Here is a 24,136-nt window from a genome sequence, read left to right as displayed (position 1 = left end):
TCACCCAACATCAGTGCCTGATCTCACTAAAGCTCTTGTGGCTGAATGGAAGCAAGTCCCTCCCACAATGTTCCAACATCTAGTGAAAAGCCTTCTCAGAAGAGTGGAGGCTTTTATGACAGCAAAGGGGGGGACCACCTCCATATTAATGCCAATGATTTTGGAATGAGATGTTTGAAGAACAGGTGTCCACATACTTTTGGTCATGTAGTGTATATGTAAATTATCGACCTGCTATCTTTGACTTACAGTGCCTTGCGAAAGTATTCGGCCCCCTTGAACTTTGCGACCTTTTGCCACATTTCAGGCTTCAAACATAAAGATATAAAACTGTATTTTTTTGTGAAGAATCAACAACAAGTGGGACACAATCATGAAGTGGAACGACATTTATTGGATATTTCAAACTTTTTTAACAAATCAAAAACTGAAAAATTGGGCGTGCAAAATTATTCAGCCCCTTTACTTTCAGTGCAGCAAACTCTCTCCAGAAGTTCAGTGAGGATCTCTGAATGATCCAATGTTGACCTAAATGACTAATGATGATAAATACAATCCACCTGTGTGTAATCAAGTCTCCGTATAAATGCACCTGCACTGTGATAGTCTCAGAGGTCCGTTAAAAGCGCAGAGAGCATCATGAAGAACAAGGAACACACCAGGCAGGTCCGAGATACTGTTGTGAAGAATTTTAAAGCCGGATTTGGATACAAAAAGATTTCCCAAGCTTTAAACATCCCAAGGAGCACTGTGCAAGCGATAATATTGAAATGGAAGGAGTATCAGACCACTGCAAATCTACCAAGACCTGGCCGTGCCTCTAAACTTTCAGCTCATACAAGGAGAAGACTGATCAGAGATGCAGCCAAGAGGCCCATGATCACTCTGGATGAACTGCAGAGATCTACAGCTGAGGTGGGAGACTCTGTCCATAGGACAACAATCAGTCGTATATTGCACAAATCTGGCCTTTATGGAAGAGTGGCAAGAAGAAAGACATTTCTTAAAGATATCCATAAAAAGTGTTGTTTAAAGTTTGCCACAAGCCACCTGGGAGACACACCAAACATGTGGAAGAAGGTGCTCTGGTCAGATGAAACCAAAATTGAACTTTTTGGCAACAATGCAAAACGTTATGTTTGGCGTAAAAGCAACACAGCTGAACACACCATCCCCACTGTCAAACATGGTGGTGGCAGCATCATGGTTTGGGCCTGCTTTTCTTCAGCAGGGACAGGGAAGATGGTTAAAATTGATGGGAAGATGAATGGAGCCAAATACAGGACCATTCTGGAAGAAAACCTGATGGAGTCTGCAAAAGACCTGAGACTTGGACAGAGATTTGTCTTCCAACAAGACAATGATGCAAAACATAAAGCAAAATCTACAATGGAATGGTTCAAAAATAAACATATCCAGGTGTTAGAATGGCCAAGTCAAAGTCCAGACCTGAATCCAATCGAGAATCTGTGGAAAGAACTGAAAACTACTGTTCACAAATGCTCTCCATTCAACCTCACTGAGCTCGAGCTGTTTTGCAAGGAGGAATGGGAAAAAATGTCAGTCTCTCGATGTGCAAAACTGATAGAGACATACCCCAAGCGACTTACAGCTGTAATCGCAGCAAAAGGTGGCGCTACAAAGTATTAACTTAAGGGGGCTGAATAATTTTGCACGCCCAATTTTTCAGTTTTTGATTTGTTAAAAAAGTTTGAAATATCCAATAAATGATGTTCCACTTCATGATTGTGTCCCACTTGTTGTTGATTCTTCACAAAAAAATACAGTTTTATATCTTTATGTTTGAAGCCTGAAATGTGGCAAAAGGTCGCAAAGTTCAAGGGGGCCGAATACTTTCGCAATGCACTGTATCTCAGTCCTCAGCAAAATGAAATTTTGGCAGAACAGTGTGTTTTTCGATCAATGTTTTGATGCTTCTGAGGAGCACCATCTGGTGTTGTGTTGACACCAGTTGAAAAGGAACAATGCCAGGGCTGCTGAAGTTGTGGACCTACTTTACCTTAAAAATGATCTGATGTCCTTTCCTCAGTCTGGTCCTCTCCACCCTCCATGTCACATGTCAATCCTTGGTTCTCTTCACCCACTGATGTACCTCCTCCACAGATGGATATTCTGAGAATTGCCTCAGTCTTGGTGGTCTTCAGTTTAATGTATGTTCTCATAAGAGCAAAACTTGTAGTCAAAACCATTAGCCAAGCAGCCCTATGGTAGAAGTCTATAAGGGTTTGTGAGGAGTTTGTTGAATTTTGACATATTACATACATTGTGTTTTTTTATCCTAGGAAGGGTGGACAACATTCGCACTTGGGTTACTTCATCACAAACTTACAGTGCATATGGTTATGGACCTACATCTGTAGGTTATAGGCTACAATAAAGGATAATTTGGACAATGTAGCCTACCTTCAAGTGAGGATAGTTACATATGTATGATGGGTTCACAGACTTGAACTGTTCCTTGTTGGGAATGCAAGGTGTCAAGTGTTGATTCCCTTTCCAGCAACTTTTACTGAAATAGTAGAGCATTACCCACTTCCATATAATGACAAAATAATAATATATCATCTTTTAGGAATGCCCCCACATTTCTGATGAACATTAAGTGGAAAGGAGGAGGGGCATAGGAAATGACTTGTCTGTTTGTCTGATGGACGTTGAATGAAGAGAATATGGATAGATGAAGAGAGCAGGAACAAGAGGGAGAGAAAGGGAGAGAGACAGACAGGGAGATGGGGCTTAAGAGAGATTATGAGATGTGAATAAAGAAGCGACAGACAAGTAATTTCCTATGCCCCTCCTTCTTTTCTCTTAATGTTATCCTTACATCTATCCATACTCTCTTTATTAATCTATCTGTACTCTCTTCATTCATCTATCCATACTCTCTTCATTCATCCATCCGTACTCTCTTCATTCATCTATCCGCACTCTTTTCATTCATCTATCCGTACTCTCTTCATTCATCTATCCGTACTCTCTTCATTATTCTATGCATACTCTCTTCATTCATCTATCCTCTTCATTCATCTATCCATACTCTCTTCATTCATATAACCATCCAAGACACAAATGTAACTCTTTATCATGCTTTTTTACTAAGAACTTTAGCTACCTAGTTGGCTAATGTTAGGTCTTAGCTTATGATCACAAACGTCAATCATTCATCATGATCGATAAATGACTGATAATCTGAAAATCCCAAATAGCCTACTTCATTGACTTTGTATACAACACCATTTTTAAATAATTATCAATTGTGTTTACCTTGTCATGTTGATTTTCCTTTTTCATTTGTTCAATAACTAGTAACAAGAGAAGAGATTTCAAGGAGCTCTGTGAAGAAGTCTCATTTAAGTCAGGTTCTCTCACCAGCTCATTTCAAACGAAGCATGGAAACTGTGCATCTCCCGCGGTTCGTGGCATGAGTGAACTCCGAACTCTCTGTTCCCGGGATTCCCTCTCTAAAGTTCTTCCTATATAGTGCGCATTAACTTTGTCACAGGGAATGTCCAAACTCAATCAGTGCGGCGTTGAATGTTGCTACGTTACTCATGGACGTGGTTTTGCACCAAGTTTGCTGTGGACAAAAAGGACACCCATCACCATCTAAGTGTAATTATAGGAGACATTCACAGATGTTAGAGAGGTGAGATCTCAGTAGATCAGGACACACTTCACCAGCCTTTGGCCCAATCCCAAATTGACCTTTGCTGTTGTGGAGATCTGAAAGGATCTGATCGGCATCTTTGATGATGACATGTTCTAGGGGTGAACCTCAGAGCCACCCTAGAGTCCCCTAGATAGACCTTTGTAGTGTTTGCTTCCATTTGCCTCCATCTTTGAAAAGAGGAAGATATATTTAGATACATTTGCATCTTTACTGAAATGCATGGCATGCCTGACAATATTCCACAAATGCATGGCTATGATATCTAGTAGCCAAAGTGGTTTCTAATTCGGCTTCTTAAGTTACATTTCACGCATTGATCAATGGAGAAACATTTTTTGGCCCACCAAACCAAAATTTGGGAAGTGATAGAATTTAAATTGTGATGGGGAGTAATTGATTGCACCTAATTGCAACATTCTGTGATAAAGAGCACATGTTCAACTTCATAATCACAGAGGGAAGTACAGATAAAATGTGTATTTATTACACTACATGACTTATTATGTATCATGTTTGTAGTCATTTTTGTAGTCATTTAAATGCATGTTCATACTTCTGGTATGTGTCAAGTAAAATAAAAATGCATTTGGGCAAAATGTGTCATAGCTGCGGCAGCCTATTAGAAGACCTGTAGGGATGACTTTGTCTTGTCTTAGGACTTTTAGGCCACCCATGAGATGGATAGTCATGCCAGTTAATGTGTTATGTTGAGTTCTGTGATTAAAGGTTAAGCTTGTTCTTGTTCTGCAGTCTTAATGATAATGACATACAGTGTCTTCAGAAAGTATTCGTACCCCTTGACTTATTTCACATTTTGTTGTGTTACAGCCTGAATTAAAAATGGACTAAATAGATTTTTTTTCAATCATCTATACACATTGCCCCATAATTACAAAGCAAAAACATATATTTTTTAAATGTTTCCAAATGTTTCTAAAATAAAATACAGAAATATCTCATTTACATAAGTATTCACACCCGAGTCAATACGTGTTAGAATTACCTTTGGCAGTGATTACAGCTGGGAGTCTTTCCGGGTAAGACATTAAGAGCTTTGCACACCTGGATTGTACAATATTTGCACATTCTTCAAGCTCTGTCATCTTGGTTGTTGATCATTGCTAGACAGCCATTTTCAATTCTTGCCATAGATTTTCGAGCCAATTTAAGTAAAAACTGTAACTAGGCCACTTATGAACATTCAGTGTCGTCTTGGTAAGCAACTCCAGTGTATATTTGCCCTTGTGTTTTAGGTTATTGTCCTGCTGAAAGGTGAATTTTTCTCCCAGTGTCTGAAAGCAGACTGAACCAGATTGTCCTCTAGGATTTTGCCTGTGCTTAGCTCTATTGCGTTTTTTTTATGAAGAGAAAACTCTCTAGTCATTGCCGATGACAAGCATACCCATAACATGATGCAGTCACCACCATGCTTGAAAATATTAAGAGTGGTACTAGGTGATATGTTTGGGGCAAATCCAACATAACATAACACTTTCTATTCAGGACATATAGTTAATTGCATGCCACATTATTTAAAATGTTACTTTAGTGCTTCATTGCAAACAGGATGCATGTTTTGGAATATTTTATTCAATTCTTTGGATTAACTGCAATGTTGTTGATCCATCCTCAGTACTCTCCCATCACAGCCATTAAACTTTGTAACCCTTTTAAAGTCACCAATGGCCTCTTTGTGAAATCCCAGAGTTGTTTCCTTCCTCTGGCAACCGAGTTATGAAGGATGCCTGAATCTTTGTAGTGACTGGGTGTATCGATACACCTTACAAAGTGTAAATAATAACTTCATCATTTTCAAAGGGATATTCATTGTCTGATTTTTTATTTTTACCCATTTACACGACATGGCCAAAAGTATGTGGACACGTGCTCGTTGAACATCTTATTCAAAACTCATGGGCATTACTATGGAGTTGTGCCCCTCTTTCACTCTTATGGGAAGGCTTTCCACTAGATGTTGGAACATTTCTGCGGGAACTTACTAATGTTTCTGTGGCTGAATGGCAGCGAGGTCAGGCACTGATTTTGGGTAATTAGGCATAGCTCGCAATCGGCGTTCCAATTCATCCCAAAGGAGTTCAATGGGGTTGAAGTCAGGGCTCTGTGCAGACCAGTCAAGTACTTCCACACCGATCTCGACAAACCATTTCTGTGTGGACCTCGCTTTGTGCACAGGGGCATTGTCATGCTGAAACAGGAAAGGGCCTTTCACCAAATTGTTTCCACAAAGTTGGAAGCACAGAATTCGCTAGAATGTCATTGTATGCTGTAGCGTTAAGATTTCCCTTCACTGGAACTAAGGGGCCTAGCCTGAAAAACAGCCCCAGACCATTATTCCTCCTCCACCAAACTTTACAGTTGGCACTATGCATTCGGGCAGGTAGCGTTCTCCAGGCATCCGCCAAACCCAGATTCGTCCGTTGGACTACCAGATGGTGAAGTGTAATTCATCACTCCAGAGAATGCGTTTCCACTGCTCCAGAGTTCCTCTGTCCAGAGTCTGTTCTTTTGCCCATCATAATCTTTTATTTTTATTGGCCAGTCTGAGATATGGCATTTTCTTTGCAACTCTACCTAGAAGGCCAGCATCCCGGAGTTGCATCTTCACTGTTGACGTTGAGACTGGTGTTTTGCTGGTACTACTTCATTTTTGGTAAAAACTCAACTCATCGTGTTAGGAGGACAAAGAATGCTGATTTGCATCCAAAGAACAGCATACCTACTGTGAAGCATGGGGGTGGAAACATCGTGCTTTGGGGCTGTTTTTCTGTAAGGGGACCAGGACGACTGATCCGTGTAAAGGAAAGAATGGGGCCATGTATTGTGAGATTTTGAGTGAAAACCTCCTTCCATCAGCAAGGGCATTGAAGATGAAACGTGGCTGGGTCTTTCAGCATGACAATGATCCCAAACACAACGCCCGGGCAACAAAGGAGTGGCTTCGTAAGAAGCATTTCAAGGTCCTGGAGTGGCCTAGCCAGTCTCCAGATCTCAACCATATAGAAAATCTTTGGAGGGAGTTGAAAGTCCGTGTTGCCCAGTAACAGCCCCAAAACATCACTGCTCTAGAGGAGATCTGCATGGAGGAATGGGCCAAAATACCAGCAACAGTGTGTGAAAATCTTGTGAAGACTTACAGAAAACGTTTGACCTCTGTCATTGCCAACAAAGGGTATATAACAAAGTATTGAGATAAACTTAAACCAAATACTTATTTTCCACCATAATTTGCAAATAAATTCATTAAAAATCCTACAATGTGATTTTCTGGATTTTTTTCTCATTTTGTCAGTCGTAGTTGAAGTGTACCTATGATGAAAATTACAGGCCTCTCTCATATTTTTAAGTGGGAGAACTTGCACAATTGGTGGCTGACTAAATAATTTTTTGCCCCACTGTATATATATATATATAAAATATATAGAGTTTTTTCATCTGCTTCAACCAGCATCAAAGTAACTCCTCATAAACACATATTCAAGGGGCTGCTGCTGCAATCTCTCAGGTTTCCCATCTCCCCTCAAAACATTAACACTGAGAAGACAGGACAGGGTAAAATGAGTTAATTTAAGATGGGTGATTGAGTTCAGTTGGTGATGGGTGATTGAGTTCGGTTTACCCACCTATTATTCTAGATGCATGTTTGTTGAGTTAGGGTTTACCCATCTGTTTACCCAAGGTGCTCACTGTTTACCAATCTATTGAGAGCTATGACCAAAGAGAGGGGAAGGTAAATTAATGATGAGTTTTCTAATCCAATCAGATGTGTGTGGGGATTGAACCTCCAACCTCAGCAGTTTATCCCTGTCCGTCTGTCTTGGGCGGTTGATTTATACACTGTAGATCAAGAAATCTGGATCTGCTAGAATAGCCATAAGTCTGTCTCAGCACTCTGCTCATTAAAACCTGTGATATCCAGGAGAAATATAGCTGAAAAAGCTCTTGCTCTATTGCTATGCTCTTTTGCTCTTTGGGCTGTGTCCGAAATAGCATCCTATTCCCTGTACTTTTAACCAGAGCCCTACGATCTGTCAGAATCGTAAGGTTATTTGGTGGCTGTGGAGCTGGTTCTTAAAAGTCAAAATTTTACAGCAATTGAAGTCCTGCTTTGGGTGTAGCTCGCTCGTCCAACAGTGGGTCAGTGGTCACAGACGGGAAGAGGCGAAGCGAGAGGCGAAGCGATGGGGATGGATGGACAATGCTCAAACGATTGGAAATAATTGATTGGTTTTAACTCTTCTTCTATCTATGTTTAAGTCATCTGCTACTTTTCAAATAATGACAAAATGAGAAGTGAAACCTGTTATTGAAGAGCGCTTAGCTGTAGATGTATTGTCACATTGCAAGGCCCTCTGCATAGGAGTGCCCTGAAATAAATGAGGTAGGGTTGATCAAAGTGTGTAAGATGACATTAGATCCCAAACAAGGTCCCGAATCACATCCTTGTGGTACTCCACACCCGATTTTCAATGAGTCTGACAGTAGATGCAACAATAAACTCACTCAGAGCCTGAATATCAACAGAAACTATTCAATTACCTACAGGCTTGATTTGTAAATCTCTCACACAGCGGTCAATGCTTAAATGTCAACGATTGGAGAGTAAAAGGGATTTAGAAGCCCTACTTGAAAGGGTTTATTTTGAGTGGATGTAGATGAAACCTATTGCCTGGTGGTAGAAGTCTTTCATTCTCTATTTCCTCTCTTTCACTCGGACCCTCAATGGCCTGGCCTTTCTAGTCTCCCACGAGGCAAGGATCTATACTATACCGCCACCCTTTAGTTGTTGCTGTGTGTGTGTGTGTGTGTGTGCGCAAGTTTGCCGATCTCCCCCTCACCCCACGTAACATACACCCGATACCGCCGCCTTGTTGAGTCTCTCTCCCTGATCCTATTGGTGCTCCACTTTCCCCCTGTGCAAGGTTACCATGGAGATCTGAAAATAATGCAGACCCTCTCTACTGTTGCCTTCTCTCCACCAGCTACTCTAGCAGATAATAATTAGGTGGGTGCTTACATGTGTCCTATTTCATGTGTGTATTATACATGTGTTTTTTTGCATATCCCACTCTCCCCTGAGACATCCTAACAGCTAAGGATCAGTCATTATTGACAGCAACCTTGGAGAAATTAGGGTCAAGTGCCTTGCTCAAGGGAACATCAGCCAAGTTCTCACCCAGTCAGCCCGGGGATTCATATCAGCAACTTTTCGGTTACTGGCCCAATGCTCTTAACCGCTAGGCTACCTGCCAACCACAATAGCACTAAGCACAGGGCATTGGAGAGGCTTTTTTGCGACCAGCTTGGCAGGATAGATAGACTTTGACCCCTTTTGTTTCAGTACACACTTCTAAGTATGGCTGCTATTGATATATGGGAGGGGGGGTTAGGTAGTGATAGACTTGCCTGATAGAGAGAGATCTATTGTCTGTCTGTCCAAGAAGCAAATAGAGCCGATGATATTGGATTGTTTGTAAACAAGTAGGCTGTAAAATTGGTTTAAATCACCTCTGTTGCTCTCCGAAAGATGGATTTTGTTTCCACATACTATAGATGTGTGCCTCTATATCCTCTGTACGACTGTGGAGGTTTATTGATTCCCTGGGTGTTTACTGTGAAGAGTCTCACAGTGCAAACCCTGTGATAACAGTGTATAATTTTGGAGCATCTCTCTTCCTCGGTAGTTACCTACTCAGGCTGTGATTGCATTGTGTAGTGTGTAGATATAAAATAGCATATGCTATATGGGGGCTGGTGTGAGTGTGTTCTTGTTTTTGTTCCATGGGTGGTTGGTGAGCTGCAAGTGTCAGTTTTGGTGTCTTGTTGATTCTGTAGGATACTGCTGGCAATATGGTGTGGAAGGATAGAAGGATGATGATGGTGACGGTGATGGCTTAGGCTCTGGTTCCAGAATACTCTCGTGACATTATGATTCTCCATTCTATCCCAGCGTCTGTAAGAGGTAGAATACACACAGCCTGGAATTGTACATCTAATGGAGGAGAATGTCTCCACAGACAGCTAACGCTTCTATCTATAGATATTTGATTTTACAGTTGTCAAAGCCACTGTCAATCACTTTGAAATCCACTCCAACTTATTGTCATTCTATCAGAATAGCTCCTCTGACTATTTTTGCATTAAGTTCAAGCAGGCTAGTAGCTACTAGCAGTAATGTAGTTGGCTCTCCATTGCGCTGCCATATAATTATTTTCAGCTGGGACTAACTTAGACACTTGTGGCAAAGAAAGCAAACTGAAAAGAACAGAAGAGCGAAGTAGGAAAAGTTAAAAGCATTTAGGCTCATTAGCCACACTAAGTTAAATATCCATTTTGACAGTCAGTTATTGCTAGCAACGTATGCTAGTTTACCTATGTATAATGCATGAGATGCTAATCAAGGTTAGCATCAGATAGATCCAGTATGGAGAGAGAGAGAGAGAGAGAGAGAGAGAGTTTGAGTTTTTATAAAAACCTTTATTTTTTACTCAAGTGTTAACATAAATAATGACACACTGCCTTTTCAGAAATGAAACAACAAATGTTATTCCTAAACAAAAATAAATACATAACATATACATTCAACTTATTTCAGCAGCAAAAAATAATTTCCCCTCCTCTACAAAACAAAGCGCTCTTTCGTAGGCCCACTTCTCCTCAAATAATAGGAGATCTTTTACAGCTGAAAAGAACTCAAAATCTACTTTTAATTCTTGCTTTCACTAAACCTTTAAAAACACATCTTACATCCTGCCCATATCCCGTTTCTATCTTATGTTTCCTACTCAGAAAAATTGACATCTTAGCTTGTCCCAAAATAAAATTTAACATTTGACATTTTCTTTTCTGTTGTTTACTATATTGAAACCCCAAAATAAAAACAGTGTTATTGAAAAACTCCCCTACTGCTTTAAACAAAGATTCCAGCATTTCCAATAGAGGTTTTATCCTCTCACACTCCATAAAACAGTGAAAAATGGTTTCTCTTATATTACAAAAAGGACATCCATCTCTAACATCTGAGTTAATAACAGATACAAAAGCATTAACTGCAATGATGCCATGCAAAACCCTCCATTGCATATCACCAGTACCCTTTTGTAACGGTGGTTTGTACAGTGCTCTCCATGCTGGCTTTACCTTGTCATCAATGCCCAATTTTACCCTCCATGGAGTATCTTTTCTATTTTTCAATTTATCTTTATTCAACACCTTGACACACCCCCTATACAATTCCTTCCCATTCAACTCATCCAAACCCACCTCCTCCAACCCTCTCAAATCCAGCAATAACGCCTTTCTTTCTGACTCTGGGATATTTGGTGTAATCCCTAGTTTTGGAAATGAGACGTCTTCATCTTGCACCTTCTTCTTGTGGCTACTCAGCATACCCCATTCTTCCGCTGACAGAGCCTTCCTACAGCTCCCCAGCATTTGTCCGACAATCCTTTCCGACCTCATCCCCAAATGTTCTGCCACCCGTCTTCCATCCATTAAGGCGGGCCCAGCCATGGCCATTAACTGTCTTAAGGTGATGATTTTCCCCTTCACCAGAATCTTGGAGAAATGTGGAACAGCTGCAGTTGTACAATCCAGTCTTGCCCCATACACCAGAGGTTCCTCCAACAGCCAATGCACTGACTCCGCTGAAGTTCTTCTGGACACCTTCATTATGCTCCACACTCTGAGAAGGCCTCTGTAAAACAGAGGTACTCCCTCCCTAGAAATCTGGCTACTATCAACCAGAAATAAAGCCTTCTTTAAACCTAATCCTCCAACCAGCTGTAATATAAGACCTGCCACCCCTCTCCACACCACATTTTCCGGTCCATAAAGCAACCTTTGAATAAACTGAAACCGAAAAGCAGCAGCCCTACTAGCAAGATGTACAAGACCTTGTCCCCCCTCCTCTTTTGACAAATACAAAACACTTTGTGGAACCCAGTGATATTTATCCCAAAAGAAATCCACAATAATTGCCTGTATCTTAGCCAGAAGGCCAGATGGTGGTTCTAAAACTGACAACCGATGCCACAGTGCAGAGGCAATCACATTGTTAACTATAATAGTGCGCATATGACATACGAGATAGTAACCAACGCCATCTCCTCATCCTCCCTTCCACCATTTCAACCACCCCACTCCAATTTTTTTCCATAGTCCCCTCATCTCCTAGGTACACTCCAAGATACTTAAAACCTCCCTTACACCATTCTAGCCCCCCTGGCAAAGCCATGATCCCTCCAGACCATTCTCCAATCTGTAAAGCACAACTCTTTTCCCAATTTACCTTTGCAGAGGATATTCCCCTAAAACGATCAACCATTAGACTCAAACTATCTACCTCCGCTTGATTTTTCACTAGCACAACTACATCATCAGCATAGGCTGAAAGACGAATAGGAGGAATATCCTCTGAAAGGCACACCCCTGCAATGCGACTTCTAATGCTATTTAGTAGTGGCTCTATAGCAATAGCATATAACATCCCAGACATAGAACATCCCTGCCTAATACCTCTACACACTTTAAAAGGAGCACTCAAACCACCGTTAACTTTCAATACACTTTCAATGTCACCATATATCACCTTTATCATGGCAATAAAACCAGAGCTGAACCCAAACGCCTCAAACGTGTGCCATAAATATTGATGTTCAACTCGGTCAAATGCCTTTTCCTGATCAATTGAAATTAGACCAGCATCCAACCCAATAGCCTTAGAGACGTCCAAAAAATCACGAATCAGAGAAATGTTATCCCCTATCTGCCTGCCAGGAACACAGTAGGACTGATCCGTATGTATGATTTGCCCCATCACCTCCCTCAGCCTGTTGGACAAAGCCTTTGACAATATTTTATAATCAGTACACAATAAAGCCACCGGCCTCCAGTTCTTCACCTCCCTCAGGTCACCCTTTTTAGGCAGTAGGGTGAGGACAGCCCTTCTGCAGCTTATTGGTAGTAACCCTCCGGTTAAACTATCATTAGCTACTTCTAACCAATCCTCTCCCAACATAGCCCAAAAAGACTTAAAAAAGTCAACGGGAAGCCCATCAATGCCTGGTGCCCTTCCATTTTCCATGCCATTTAATGCAGTGTATAAATCCTGCAAAGACAATGGTTGCTCAAGCTCAACCTGAGCTTCTGCAGGCACCTTTGGGAGCCCATCAAAGAACTGCTGTGTCACTGTTTTGTCCTCTTTGTACTCACACTTGTAGAGCTCAGCATAGAACTCTACTGCCCTCTTTCTAATTTCACTAGGGCTAGTGAGCTCTTGTCCAACAGCTGATTTGAGACAATGAATAATTTTTCTTTGTCCATTCTTTTTCTCTAAACCAAAGAAAAATTTGGATGAGGCATCCATTTCAGATATGCCCTGAAATTTACTTCTCACCAATGCCCCCTGTGCTCTGATACCCAGCAGATCTGCCAATGCAGCTTTTCTCCTCTTGAGGGCCTGAGTATGGCCTCGATCTCCTGTGGTCTCAACTAACGTCATGAGTTCCACTATTTCAATCTCTAGGGCTTTCATTGATCTGGTGATATCCTTGGTGACATTCCTCGTGTATTGATTACAAAATTGTTGAATCTGGATTTTCCCTATATCCCACCATTGTTGAAGGGCCTTTTGAGACCTCCACCTCTCCCAAAAAAAACTGAAACAATTCCTGAAGTGAGCATCACTCAATAAAGTTATATTAAAATGCCAGTATGCGCTTTTAGGTTTTACATCGTTAATGAACACCACCTCTGTTATTAAACAATGATCAGAAAATCCCACTGGAGTTATCACACTTGATTTACAGACCTGAGATTGATGCTCAAAAACATAAAACCTATCTAACCTGGCCATAGAGATGATGTTCTCTCTCACATGCGCCCAGGTGTACTGCCTTGTTCTTCCATGTTGACTCCGCCAAATATCACACAGTTCATTTGTTACAATAAGGCGTTTTAAAAACGTCCTTGAGGCTATATGAGGTTCTTGGTGATTTCTATCTAAATCACTAACTGTGCAGTTAAAATCCCCAGCAATAAACAAATAATCTTCTTTGTTACATTTCTCAATGGTATTTGATAATGTCTCTAAAAAACATACCCTCTCAACTGTCACCACTGGGGCATATACATTTATCAGACACATATTGATGTTTTCATACCTTGCTCTAACTTTTAATAACCTCCCCTCAACTACCTCTTCAACCTCATATGACAAAGGCAAAAACCCTTTTGAGAACAAGATAACCACACCCCCACTTTTTGAGTTTTTATGACTACACACCACTGTCCCCCCCCACTCCTGTTGCCACATAACTTCATTTTCCAAATTACTATGCGTTTCTTGTAGAAAAATTATGTCACTTCCCTTTCCCCTCATTAACTCATACACCATGGCTCTTTTTTTAACATCTCTTGCCCCATTTACGTTTAAAGAAGAGATCTTAAAACTGCTCATGGATAAGAAAAAAATACAGAGGAAGATACAGCCACCACATCTCTTTACAGAGTTAAAACTGCAACTGAACTCTTTCATTTTCTTTAGAATTTGCATCACTTATTACTCTCGTGACCACTTTCTTGAGTCTAGCAATTTCAGGGCTTTTCAAACCTCCCCCTGTAATTTTTGACATCAGAAACTTTGCTGATTCAATAAACAATTCACGTTCAGGGAAAAAATCAGTTACATTGTAATCCTGCATATATTTCTTCCCTTTTGTCAACTTCAGAAATTGACGTATCTTCTCGATCCCATACCTCCCTTCCACCCCATCTATCTCACTATATTGTTGTGACGCGTCAGATGACTCACTCTCGCTATCCTCCCCAGAAGAAAACCCCATCTCTACAACCTGTTCATCTTCACCTGATTTATCCATCACTACCTTTCTCTTATAATTAGACCCTTCACTACCCCTTACATTTTTCCTTTTACTCCTCGGTATTTTGAAAACATCCGCTTCCTTTTCCGTTATTTCAATCTCCTCTTGACCTCCAATTTCATTTTCCAGCACCACCTCAGCGACGGCAGTCGCAATCTCACCTACTGTTTCCCCTCCCTCTTTGTTCTGATCTACCACAATTGCCCCCGTATCCACAATGCCTTCCTCTCCTACTTTTCCAACCACATCTGCCCACCTTCTCTCTTCCCCTACACCTGTAGTATTTTCATCCCTTCGCTGTGGTACGTTAGGTGCACCCGCACTAAAGCTACTACCAGGCTCAGCGCGTTCATTCTCGGGACAATTACGCACCAAATGCCCCTCTCTTCCACATCCAAAACATTTCATTGATTCAGTAGATGCATAGAAGACATAATCAAATCCATCAATCTTAAAACTAAATGCTAAATTCAGTTCATCTCCTTCCTTCTTTAAAATCATATGCACTTGTCTCCTATGAGACACGACATGTTTCAACAACGGAGATTTGCATCCAAAAAGAACCTTCTTTATTGTAGATACGATTTGACCATGGCGAGATAACTCTCGCTCTAACACTTCATCTCTAACAAATGGTGGCACGTTAGAAAGCATAACTTTCTTCGCAGGATTCATAAGCGGAAATACCGGCGTCTGTGTCTCCCGCAACACAACACCCCTCTCAACTATCTTATTCACCTTTTCAATTGAATCTAAGAATATCACTACAGCGCTATTCATCCTTGAGGCTGATTTGATGCTATCATACCCAATGATAGCACCCACAGCCAAGCTACATTCTTCCACTGAACACCCAGCCGCAGCAGGAATTTTTACTCCATGCCTCCGACTAAGTTTTTCAAACTCTACATTTCCGCGAGTGGCCATTGCAACCAGCCCCACCCGCTGGTTGTGCCCTCGCGAAAAACCAACCTCAAAGATCCCACCACCCCTATACGTGCTTAGTGATAGTTAAACAATATACCCTTAAAACAACTAAACTAATCAATATATGTACATACCAAAACCCAATAGAGTGAAAAGAAATTCCATTCGCTCTCGCAAACACTCTGCTTGACGACTCACTCCCAGCATGCACTCCGACGAGAGAGAGAGAGAGAGAGAGAGAGAGAGAGAGAGAGAGAGAGAGAGAGAGAGAGAGAGAGAGAGAGAGAGAGAGAGAGAGAGAGAGAGAGAGAGAGAGAGACTGTGTTACACACAAATAAAGGACAAATTAACTGACCCATATGGTTCAAGGGGGATACCTTTCCCCTTATCAGCTCTGGGTTTCAATCCAGCAACCTTTTGGTTACTGACCCAACGCTCCTACCCTCCAAGCTACCTTGGCGGCAGGCATTACAATTTTACTTGACTGGTATAACACGCACGCACACACGCATGCGTGCGCACAGACACAGACACAGACAGGATTGGAACTATTAGAGGAGGCAGCTGCTGCATTTTGTATTCTCTGTCCCCTTTTATTTCTCCCTCCAGCTGAGTATCAGCGTAATGTTCCCATGGGTAAAACACTGGCGCAGTCTCTGTGATTGGCTCGCCAAATCTCACCATTTGAAATGTCTTGTAGAGCCTTATTTTATACACTTAACTAAATTACAAATGCAACATGCAATCATTTCTAACATTTCACTGAGTTACAGTTCATATAAGGAAATCAGTCCATTGAAATAAATTCATTAGGCCCTAATCTATGGATTTCATATGACTGGGAATGCAGATATGCATCTGTTGGTCACAGATAAAGTACCTTAGGGGGAAAAAAGTAGGGGCGTGGATCGATAAACCAGTCAGTATCTGGTGTGACCACCATTTGCCTCATGTAGCACGACACATTTCTTTCACATAGAGTTGATTGTGGCCTGTGGAATGTTGTCCATACCATAATAACCATAATGCCTGCCCATACCATAACCCCACCGCCACCATGGGGCACTCTTTTAAAAACGTTGACATCAGCAAACCGCTCACCCACATAGTGCCATAAATGCTGTCTGCCATCTGCTCGGTACAGTTGAAACCGGGATTAATCCATGAAGAGCACACTTCTCCAGCGTGCCAGTGGTCATTAAAGGTGAGCATTTTCCCACTGAAGTCAGTTACGACGCCAAACTACAGTCAGGTTAGGTCCCTGGTGAGGACAACGAGCATGCATATGAGCTTCCCTGAGACAGTTTGACAGTTTTTGCAGAAATTATTCAGTTGAGCAATCTCACAGTTTCATCAGCTGTCCGGGTGGCTGGTCTCAGACGATCCCTCATTTGAAGAAGCCGGATGTCGAGGTCCCGGGCTGGCGTGATTACACGTGGTCAGCAGTTGTGAGGCCAGTTGGATGAACTGCCAAATGATCTAAAACGATGTTGGTGGCGGCCTATGGTAGAGAAATTAACATTCAATTATCTGGCAACAGCTCTGGTGGACAGTCCTGCAAGTCAGCATGCCAATTGCACGCTCCTTTTATTGTCCCCAGCACAAGGTGCACCTGTGTAATGATCATGCTGTTTAATCAGCTTCTTGATTTGCCATATCTGTCAGGTGCATGGGTTATCTTGGCAAAGGAGAAATGCTCACTAACAGGGATTTTTGTGTATATGGAACATTTCTGGTATCTTTTATTTCAGCTCATGAAACATGGGACCAACGCTTTACATGTTACGTTTATATTTTTGTTGAGTGTACATGTTCTTAATACCCGGGTCCTACAGGTTTTCAGCACAGAGAAACTGACTGTCATTATTGTGGTTCAGCACATGTTCTTCATGCCTGTTCTGTAGACAGTTTCTCTGTAATTTAGTAAAAATAGAGAAACTGTAACCATTAGGGTTCTGCACGTGATCTATGACCCCTGACCTGTGTCTGTCTTTTTGCCCACAGCTAAATGAAAACAGGAGAGGAGGAGAAACAGAGAAGTCATCTGCTTCATCTGAACAAAGACGCAGAAACAGAAACTCATGGTATGTTGGTGTCACTTCCATCCAAATCTCAACTCATGATCTCTCAGCATATAGCTTCATCACCGAGTTTGCCCGACTAATACTTTTCTCTCAAAAACACTTCCATTTCTCAATTGCCCATTTCTCAAAGCCTCCTCTCCCTCTGTGTTTTTCTCACATCAGTTATTTCCCTGTGCATGTCTATCTTAGCCCAGAGAATTGTGGAGGTGTTTAGGCCCAAACTGTTATCCTCTTCCTCCAGCCCCAGTTTAATCAAGCACACTGAGGTGTGTGTGTGTGTGTGTGTGTGTGTGTGTGTGTGTGTGTGTGTGTGTGTGTGTGTGTGTGTGTGTGTGTGTATGCGCGTGCATCAACAGGAGGCATGGAGATTTGACCAAGGATCTTATACACACCACCAGTTGGCTTGGAGAAGGATGGCTGGGTCTTATAGGCTTGGAGAAGGATGGCTGGGTCTTATAGGCTTGGAGAAGGATGGCTGGGTTTTATAGGCTTGGTTGGAGAAGGATTCTGGTGAATGATGAGTCTCAAGCTTTCTACAGAGATTACCAACAGTCTGCATTCCATTGCAACATACTGTACATCCGTGCCTTGATATGAACCAAGGGAATGGCAAGGGGATAGATGGGTCTTACGCACACCACCAGAGCTTAGAGAAGGAAGGCTGGGTCTCACTATGTTGTAACTTTAATGTGTTACAGAGTTCATGTTTAAGTTTATTAATTGAGCTGTATCTAAAGATATTTCTTTACAGTTATTTGCATATGTAATTGTATTGGGTTGTGTTGAATTACGCTTTTTGACTGCAAGTTCCAGAATGCCTTGCGAGAGGAATGAGAGAGATAACGCGCCAATTATGTGCAGGTGCAGTTGATTGTGGCTGACTTTCCGACAGCATCTTACCTGTATTGCTCTGTACCAAAACAAAGTTGTTAAATATAACATGAACAAGTATTATTACTAAGAAGAAGCTTTCGTATCAAACCCGACGTCCGAGTCATTACTTTGAAGTTAGTTCATCTAAAACACTAAGACACCACCAGTGGGCTTTGACCCCTCAGCCTGTCACAGCGGTGCAGTGAGTTAGGGTTAGACCCTTTGTTAACATAGAGATCTAAAGCATTAGCATTCAAAGCACGCCTCGGCAGCAGACATGCATAGATCGAGAGGTTAAAGTGGACTTCAGACAAAGCCACAACATAGCCTGCAGACAGACATGGAAACCTTTCACCATACAGCTTTCCCTTTATTAAAGCTAGTAAACAAGCGTGTGTGTAAGCGCGTGTGTATGTGCTTGCACGTGTGTGTTTGTTTTTTCCTGATAACTTTTATGGATGAAATGGATGTATTTCCATTTCCAGATGGTAGCCTAGAGCAGTGGCTCCCAACTCTCAGGTGTGCCATAACTTTTCCTAATTTGATTTTTTTTTTTTAACACTGACTTATAAACGTGACCTGTGGAATGCACTATGCACATGGAATTTTACTTGTGTTATTTAACAAGTGGTGTATTTACATGTGTGTAGCAGATGGCCATCTTTCTTTTTCTTTTGAGACACAAACACGCGCCCACACACAGACCCCCACCCTCCCCCACCACACACACTTTCTCCAGGCTTTGGTTTTGACTCCCTCAAAGGTACAACCTGTAACACAACTAGGCCCTGCTGTGGTTGTTTTGACCTTTTCTCTTTCCATGCACTCATTCTGATTCCTCTGTATTGTAGCCTATCTTGAATATTAATGTGTCCCTTCAAAAAAAGCTTCACGGTGAGAGGCTTAGCTAACAAACCAACAAAGTAAACAGTAACAGGTTTGGCCTGTGGTTCTGGTCCTCTATCTAACTAACATATGGCCTGGTAATAGGGATCAAAGCCGTGTGAGTGATCATTCATTAGACAAATGGCCATCCAAGCTGTTCCTAACGCTAAAGTTCTCCCACAGCTCTTATGTGCTGTTTTTTGTTGGTGTAGGGTGAATTTACCCCTAGACGCTGATCTTGGGTCAGTTTAGCATTTTCCTCACTAATGGTTAAGGTTAGGATTGGGGCAAGGGAAGCTGATCCTAGATCTGTACCTAGGGGAAACTTCACCCTGGAGTTCTTTGTTTGTAGTAACAGGAACTACCCCCTGGGCACAGACGTCAATTCAAAGTCTATTCCACGTTGGTTCAACATAATTTAATTAAATGGCTTGGAATCAACGTTGATTCAAACATATGTGTGCCCAGTGGGTAGTGTTAAGTGGAGATGCCAAACACTAGTCTGCAAAGACAAAACACACTCTCACCCCCTCCCCACAGCGCACAACACCTCAGCCCATGCTCAGTCATTTATGCAGAGCTCGTAGTCTTGGAAAGTTTTCTAAATGTTGTCGAAAATCCCAGGGGGATATCACGATAAAAAACGATCACAGAGTCCCACGTTACATTTTCACCCCTTTTTCATGTTCACTTTGTATTTGTTTTTTTTATGGATTATAAAACAGACATAGAGGGGCAGTTTCCCAGACAGATTAAGCCTAGTCTTGGACTAAAAAGTATGCACAGTTCATCAACAACACTGTAGATTCTTACCCCTAAAAACCTGTTTACATGTTTTCCCACTCTGGGCTGACTACTCAGCCAGGAGTCTTATGCTATTTAGAACAAGATCTGTCTCAGTTCCTCTATTGCACTCTATGTATAACCCTGCCAGAAGTGTGTGTGCGTGCCTGCGTACGTGTGTGTGTGTGTGCATACTAGCGTTTACTGCTCTTGGGCAGAGGGGGTTGTCCGTCCCTATAAGGACCTGTTTCTGCCGCTGTTTACTTCCATCTTCGTTGTTTCCACATCATTTCAACAACAAAATCTATCTGATGACGTTGAATTAATGTGGAAAAACGGATTGGATTTCCAAAAAGTCATCAACGTAAGGGAATGTAGTATTTTCACCTAACTTTTCACCTAAATCTCAACCAAATATAAATCAAAACTAGACGTTGAAATGATGTCTGTGCCCAGTGGGTTTTGTAATGGTCAAGGTTGGAGATGAGAAGCAAGTACAGGGAGTGAACATTTAATTAGCACGGACATGGAACAGGACAGGATAGCGTCTCGACATAAACACATAACGACATTAATGCAGACACAGGGAACAACCAGGGGAGCAGACAATTAGACCCGCCAATCAACAAAGGGAAGGAGTCCAGGTGAGTCCAATGAGCGCTTCTGCGCATAATGATAGTGACAGGTGTGCGTAATGAAGGGCAGCCTGGCGCCCTCGAGCAACAGAGAGGGTGAGTGTGAGCATGCGTGACAGGTTTACTGGACTATCTTGGTTGCTATCACAATAGTATCTAGATTTTGGAAGTAGCAGAAGACTGTTTTGTGATAGTAGATGCTGTGGGTTACTCTGAGAAGGTTCCAATGTAATGATGCGTGTTCTTCGATTTGGACAATATTCAAAGGAGTTTGTAATGCAATGAACAATGTGTGTGCTTTGATAATCATTGATTCTATCAACACATGCCTAGGCAGACAATCCATTCCATACGTCCATTCACAGAGCATTCCGGTTCAAATGGTCTGAACCCAACAGGAATGCAGTCAGTCTAATAATATACCCCATTGTCATCAACTCATTATCATTTCACACATGATTTACATTGACTTAGAGCTTCATTCTCATGGAAAGCCCCAGTGTGTGCGTGTATTTATGCATGTGTGTGTCTACAGCCCCTTGGGAACACCCTGGTTGCGCCCTAACAGGCCTCTGTGTTGAAGAGTTTGTGATCCCTGCGGGAATTAAACCCACAACCTAGTCGTGTGTTGCTAGAGACATCCTGTTACCAATTGAGCCACACAGCAGACCACAAATGTGTTTGTGTTCATTGTTCAACACTACCGCATACACAGAGAGAGAGAAAGAGAGAGAGAAGACTGAGGAGAGGGGGTGATTCAGTGGATCAATGCCCATTGACCATCTGCCATCCCTGGGCTATGAATCGATCCATCCTCCCTGAGCATGTTACTATCTCCACTCTGTCTGATACAGGTGTTGACACTATTAAGTGAGAACTGGAGCAAAGCCTATATATCTGCTGTATGAAGGAGAATGTGGAGGAGGAGATGGAAGAGGTTGGGATTGAGGTGGAGGAGGGAAAAGACGGAGGGGGGTTGACGGAGGAGGGGAGGGAAAAGACTGAGGACTAGGAGGGGGAGGAGGGGGAGGGAGGAGTAAGAGGGAGAAGACGAAGGACGACAAGGATCACTACCACACCGAGCATGGATATCAGCCAGGATCTTTCCCCTTACTCTTGTGGTTGTATTGAATTGAATTGAAAAATGCTTGATGGCAGAGACCTTGGCCTGCATTCTTGTTGATAGCATATGGTCTGGATATATTCTATCAGACTCTATCTATCTATCTATCTTATCTATAAAAAACACTCACAGAAGTTCCAAAAGCTGGTTCTCTCAACTGGGAGGACTATGTGTCCAGATTGGAAAGAGTGTTAGTAAATCAGACTATTGTTCAGGACTGTGTCAGCTGCTTGGTCACCTTTATCCTTGGGCCTCAGACTTACTCATTGGGACTGTACCAGCATGAAAAGCGCTCCCTAGAGGTAATAAAGGGGATTACTGTACACTGGCATGCTGCAGTTTCTGAAATTGTAATACACATAATACCTTTTCCCAATAGCTGTTTTGTCTCCAAATGCCTTCACTGATTTTTTTTCTAGTCTTAACAAAGATTTTTTGTACAATGAATAGAAATGATTAATGGGTCTACTGAGCGAGGATAACTGAGACCAATCTTACCCACTTGTCTTGGTGTACAGTACAGCGCCTGCAGAGGTCATCTGTAAGATCTCATCTCATAAGAGCTATTTTGCATAGCCTTCTCTGAAACAATTAAAGTACCTTGCCTGATGGCAGAGGAGTAGCAGTATTGTATGTTTCCACCTGGGCTTTTAACCAGCATTTGGGCTCTGGCCAGCCAGCCACAGCCAGTTTCCCTAACAACCAGATCCAAATGAGTTACAGTTTGACCATGAGAACACTGTATCCTCTCTGTGAGTCCCATACCGTGAAGCTTGAAGCTTCACACTTTCTTCGTGTGAGATCTGCTTGTAGAACTTCTCATTCCCTGAGTGTTCAGTCAAAGTTGTCTGTCAATCTTCCCTTGACAAAGATTTTTTCTACAACAAGCAGGACGCACAAGACATTCTCCAAACACCCGACAGGGCCTACATCCCTGTTATTTGCAAGAGGAAGAGGCGCAGGTACAGGGGACACAGAGCCGGATGTTTCGTGAGGACCCGCAGAAGGCGAGTGGGAAAGCTGCCGTTTACCTTCAATATTACTCGCCAACGTGCAATCATTGGACAATAAATTAGACGAGGTGCGATCACGAATATCCTACCAACGGGACATAAAAAAACTGTAATATCCTATGTTTCACGGAATCGTGGCTGGATGATGACATGGATATTCAGCAAGCGGGATATATGCTGCACTGGCAAGATAGAACAGCACACTCCCGGGGGGGGGGGGGGGGGGGGGGGGGTCTGTGCATATTTGTAAACAACAGCTGGTGCGCAAAATCTAAGGAAGTCTCTAGATTTTGCTCGCCTGAAGTAGAGTATATTGTGATACATTGCAGGCCACACTACTTGCCTAGAGAGTTTTCAGCTATACTTTTCGTGGCTGTTTATTTAACACCACAGACAGGTGCTGGCACTAAGACCGCAGTCAGCTGTATAAGGAAATAAGCAAACAGGAAACCACTCACCCAGAGGCGGTGCTCCTAGTGGCCGGAGACTTTAATGCAGGGAAACTTAAATCAGTTCTACTAAATTTATATCGCCATGTTAAATGTGCAACCAGAGGGGAAAAAAATCTAGATCACCTGTACTCCACACGTGTACAAAGCTCTCCCTCGCCCTCCAGTTGATAAATCCGACCACAACTCTATCCTCCAGATTCTTGCTTACAAGCAAAAATTAAAGCAGGAAGCACCAGTGACTCGGTCTAAAAAAAAGTGGTCAGATGAAGCGGATGCTAAATTACAGGACTGTTTTGCTATCACAGACTAGAACATGTTGTGGGATTCTTCCGATGGCGTTGAGGAGTACACCACATCAGTCACTGGCTTTATCAATAAGTGCATTGAGGACGTCGTCCCCACAGTGACTGTACGTATATACCCCAACCAGAAGCCATGGATTACAGGCAAGATTCGCACTGAGCTAAAGGGTAGAGCTGCCGCATTCAAAGGTGGGATGCTTACAAGAAATTATGCTATGCCTTGCGACGAACCATCAAACAGGGAAAGCGTCAATACAGGGCTAAGATTGAATCATACTACACCGGCTCCGACGCTTGTCTTATGTGGCAGGGCTTGCAAACTATTACAGATTACAAAGGGAAGCACAGCCGCGAGCTTCTCAGTGACACAAGCCTACCAGACAAGCTAAATCACTTCTATGCTCACTTCGAGGCATGAGAGCATCAACTGGCCAATTGCCAGGGGAAATGCAGAGCACCAGATTCCA

At 42.3% G+C, this 24,136-nt stretch overlaps 1 protein-coding gene across 6 annotated transcripts in view; it reads left to right on the top strand.

Moving 5' to 3' along the window:
- tspan18b (tetraspanin 18b) overlaps positions 1 to 24,136 on the top strand; it is a 116,786-nt gene that overhangs the window by 59,127 nt on the left and 33,523 nt on the right. For all 6 annotated transcript variants that reach the window (XM_021605563.3, XM_021605552.3, XM_021605543.3 and 3 more), the window contains one exon: positions 17,524 to 17,603. In XM_021605563.3, coding sequence (XP_021461238.1) covers positions 17,601 to 17,603 — 3 coding nt within the window. In that variant the 5' untranslated portion in view covers positions 17,524 to 17,600. The remainder of the gene's footprint in view (positions 1 to 17,523; positions 17,604 to 24,136) is intronic.

The sequence above is a fragment of the Oncorhynchus mykiss genome, chromosome 1, assembly GCF_057628025.1.
Source record: "Oncorhynchus mykiss isolate SJ-2025 chromosome 1, ASM5762802v1, whole genome shotgun sequence".
Classification (NCBI taxonomy): domain Eukaryota; kingdom Metazoa; phylum Chordata; class Actinopteri; order Salmoniformes; family Salmonidae; genus Oncorhynchus; species Oncorhynchus mykiss.
This window is presented reverse-complemented; position numbering and strand designations above follow the sequence as displayed.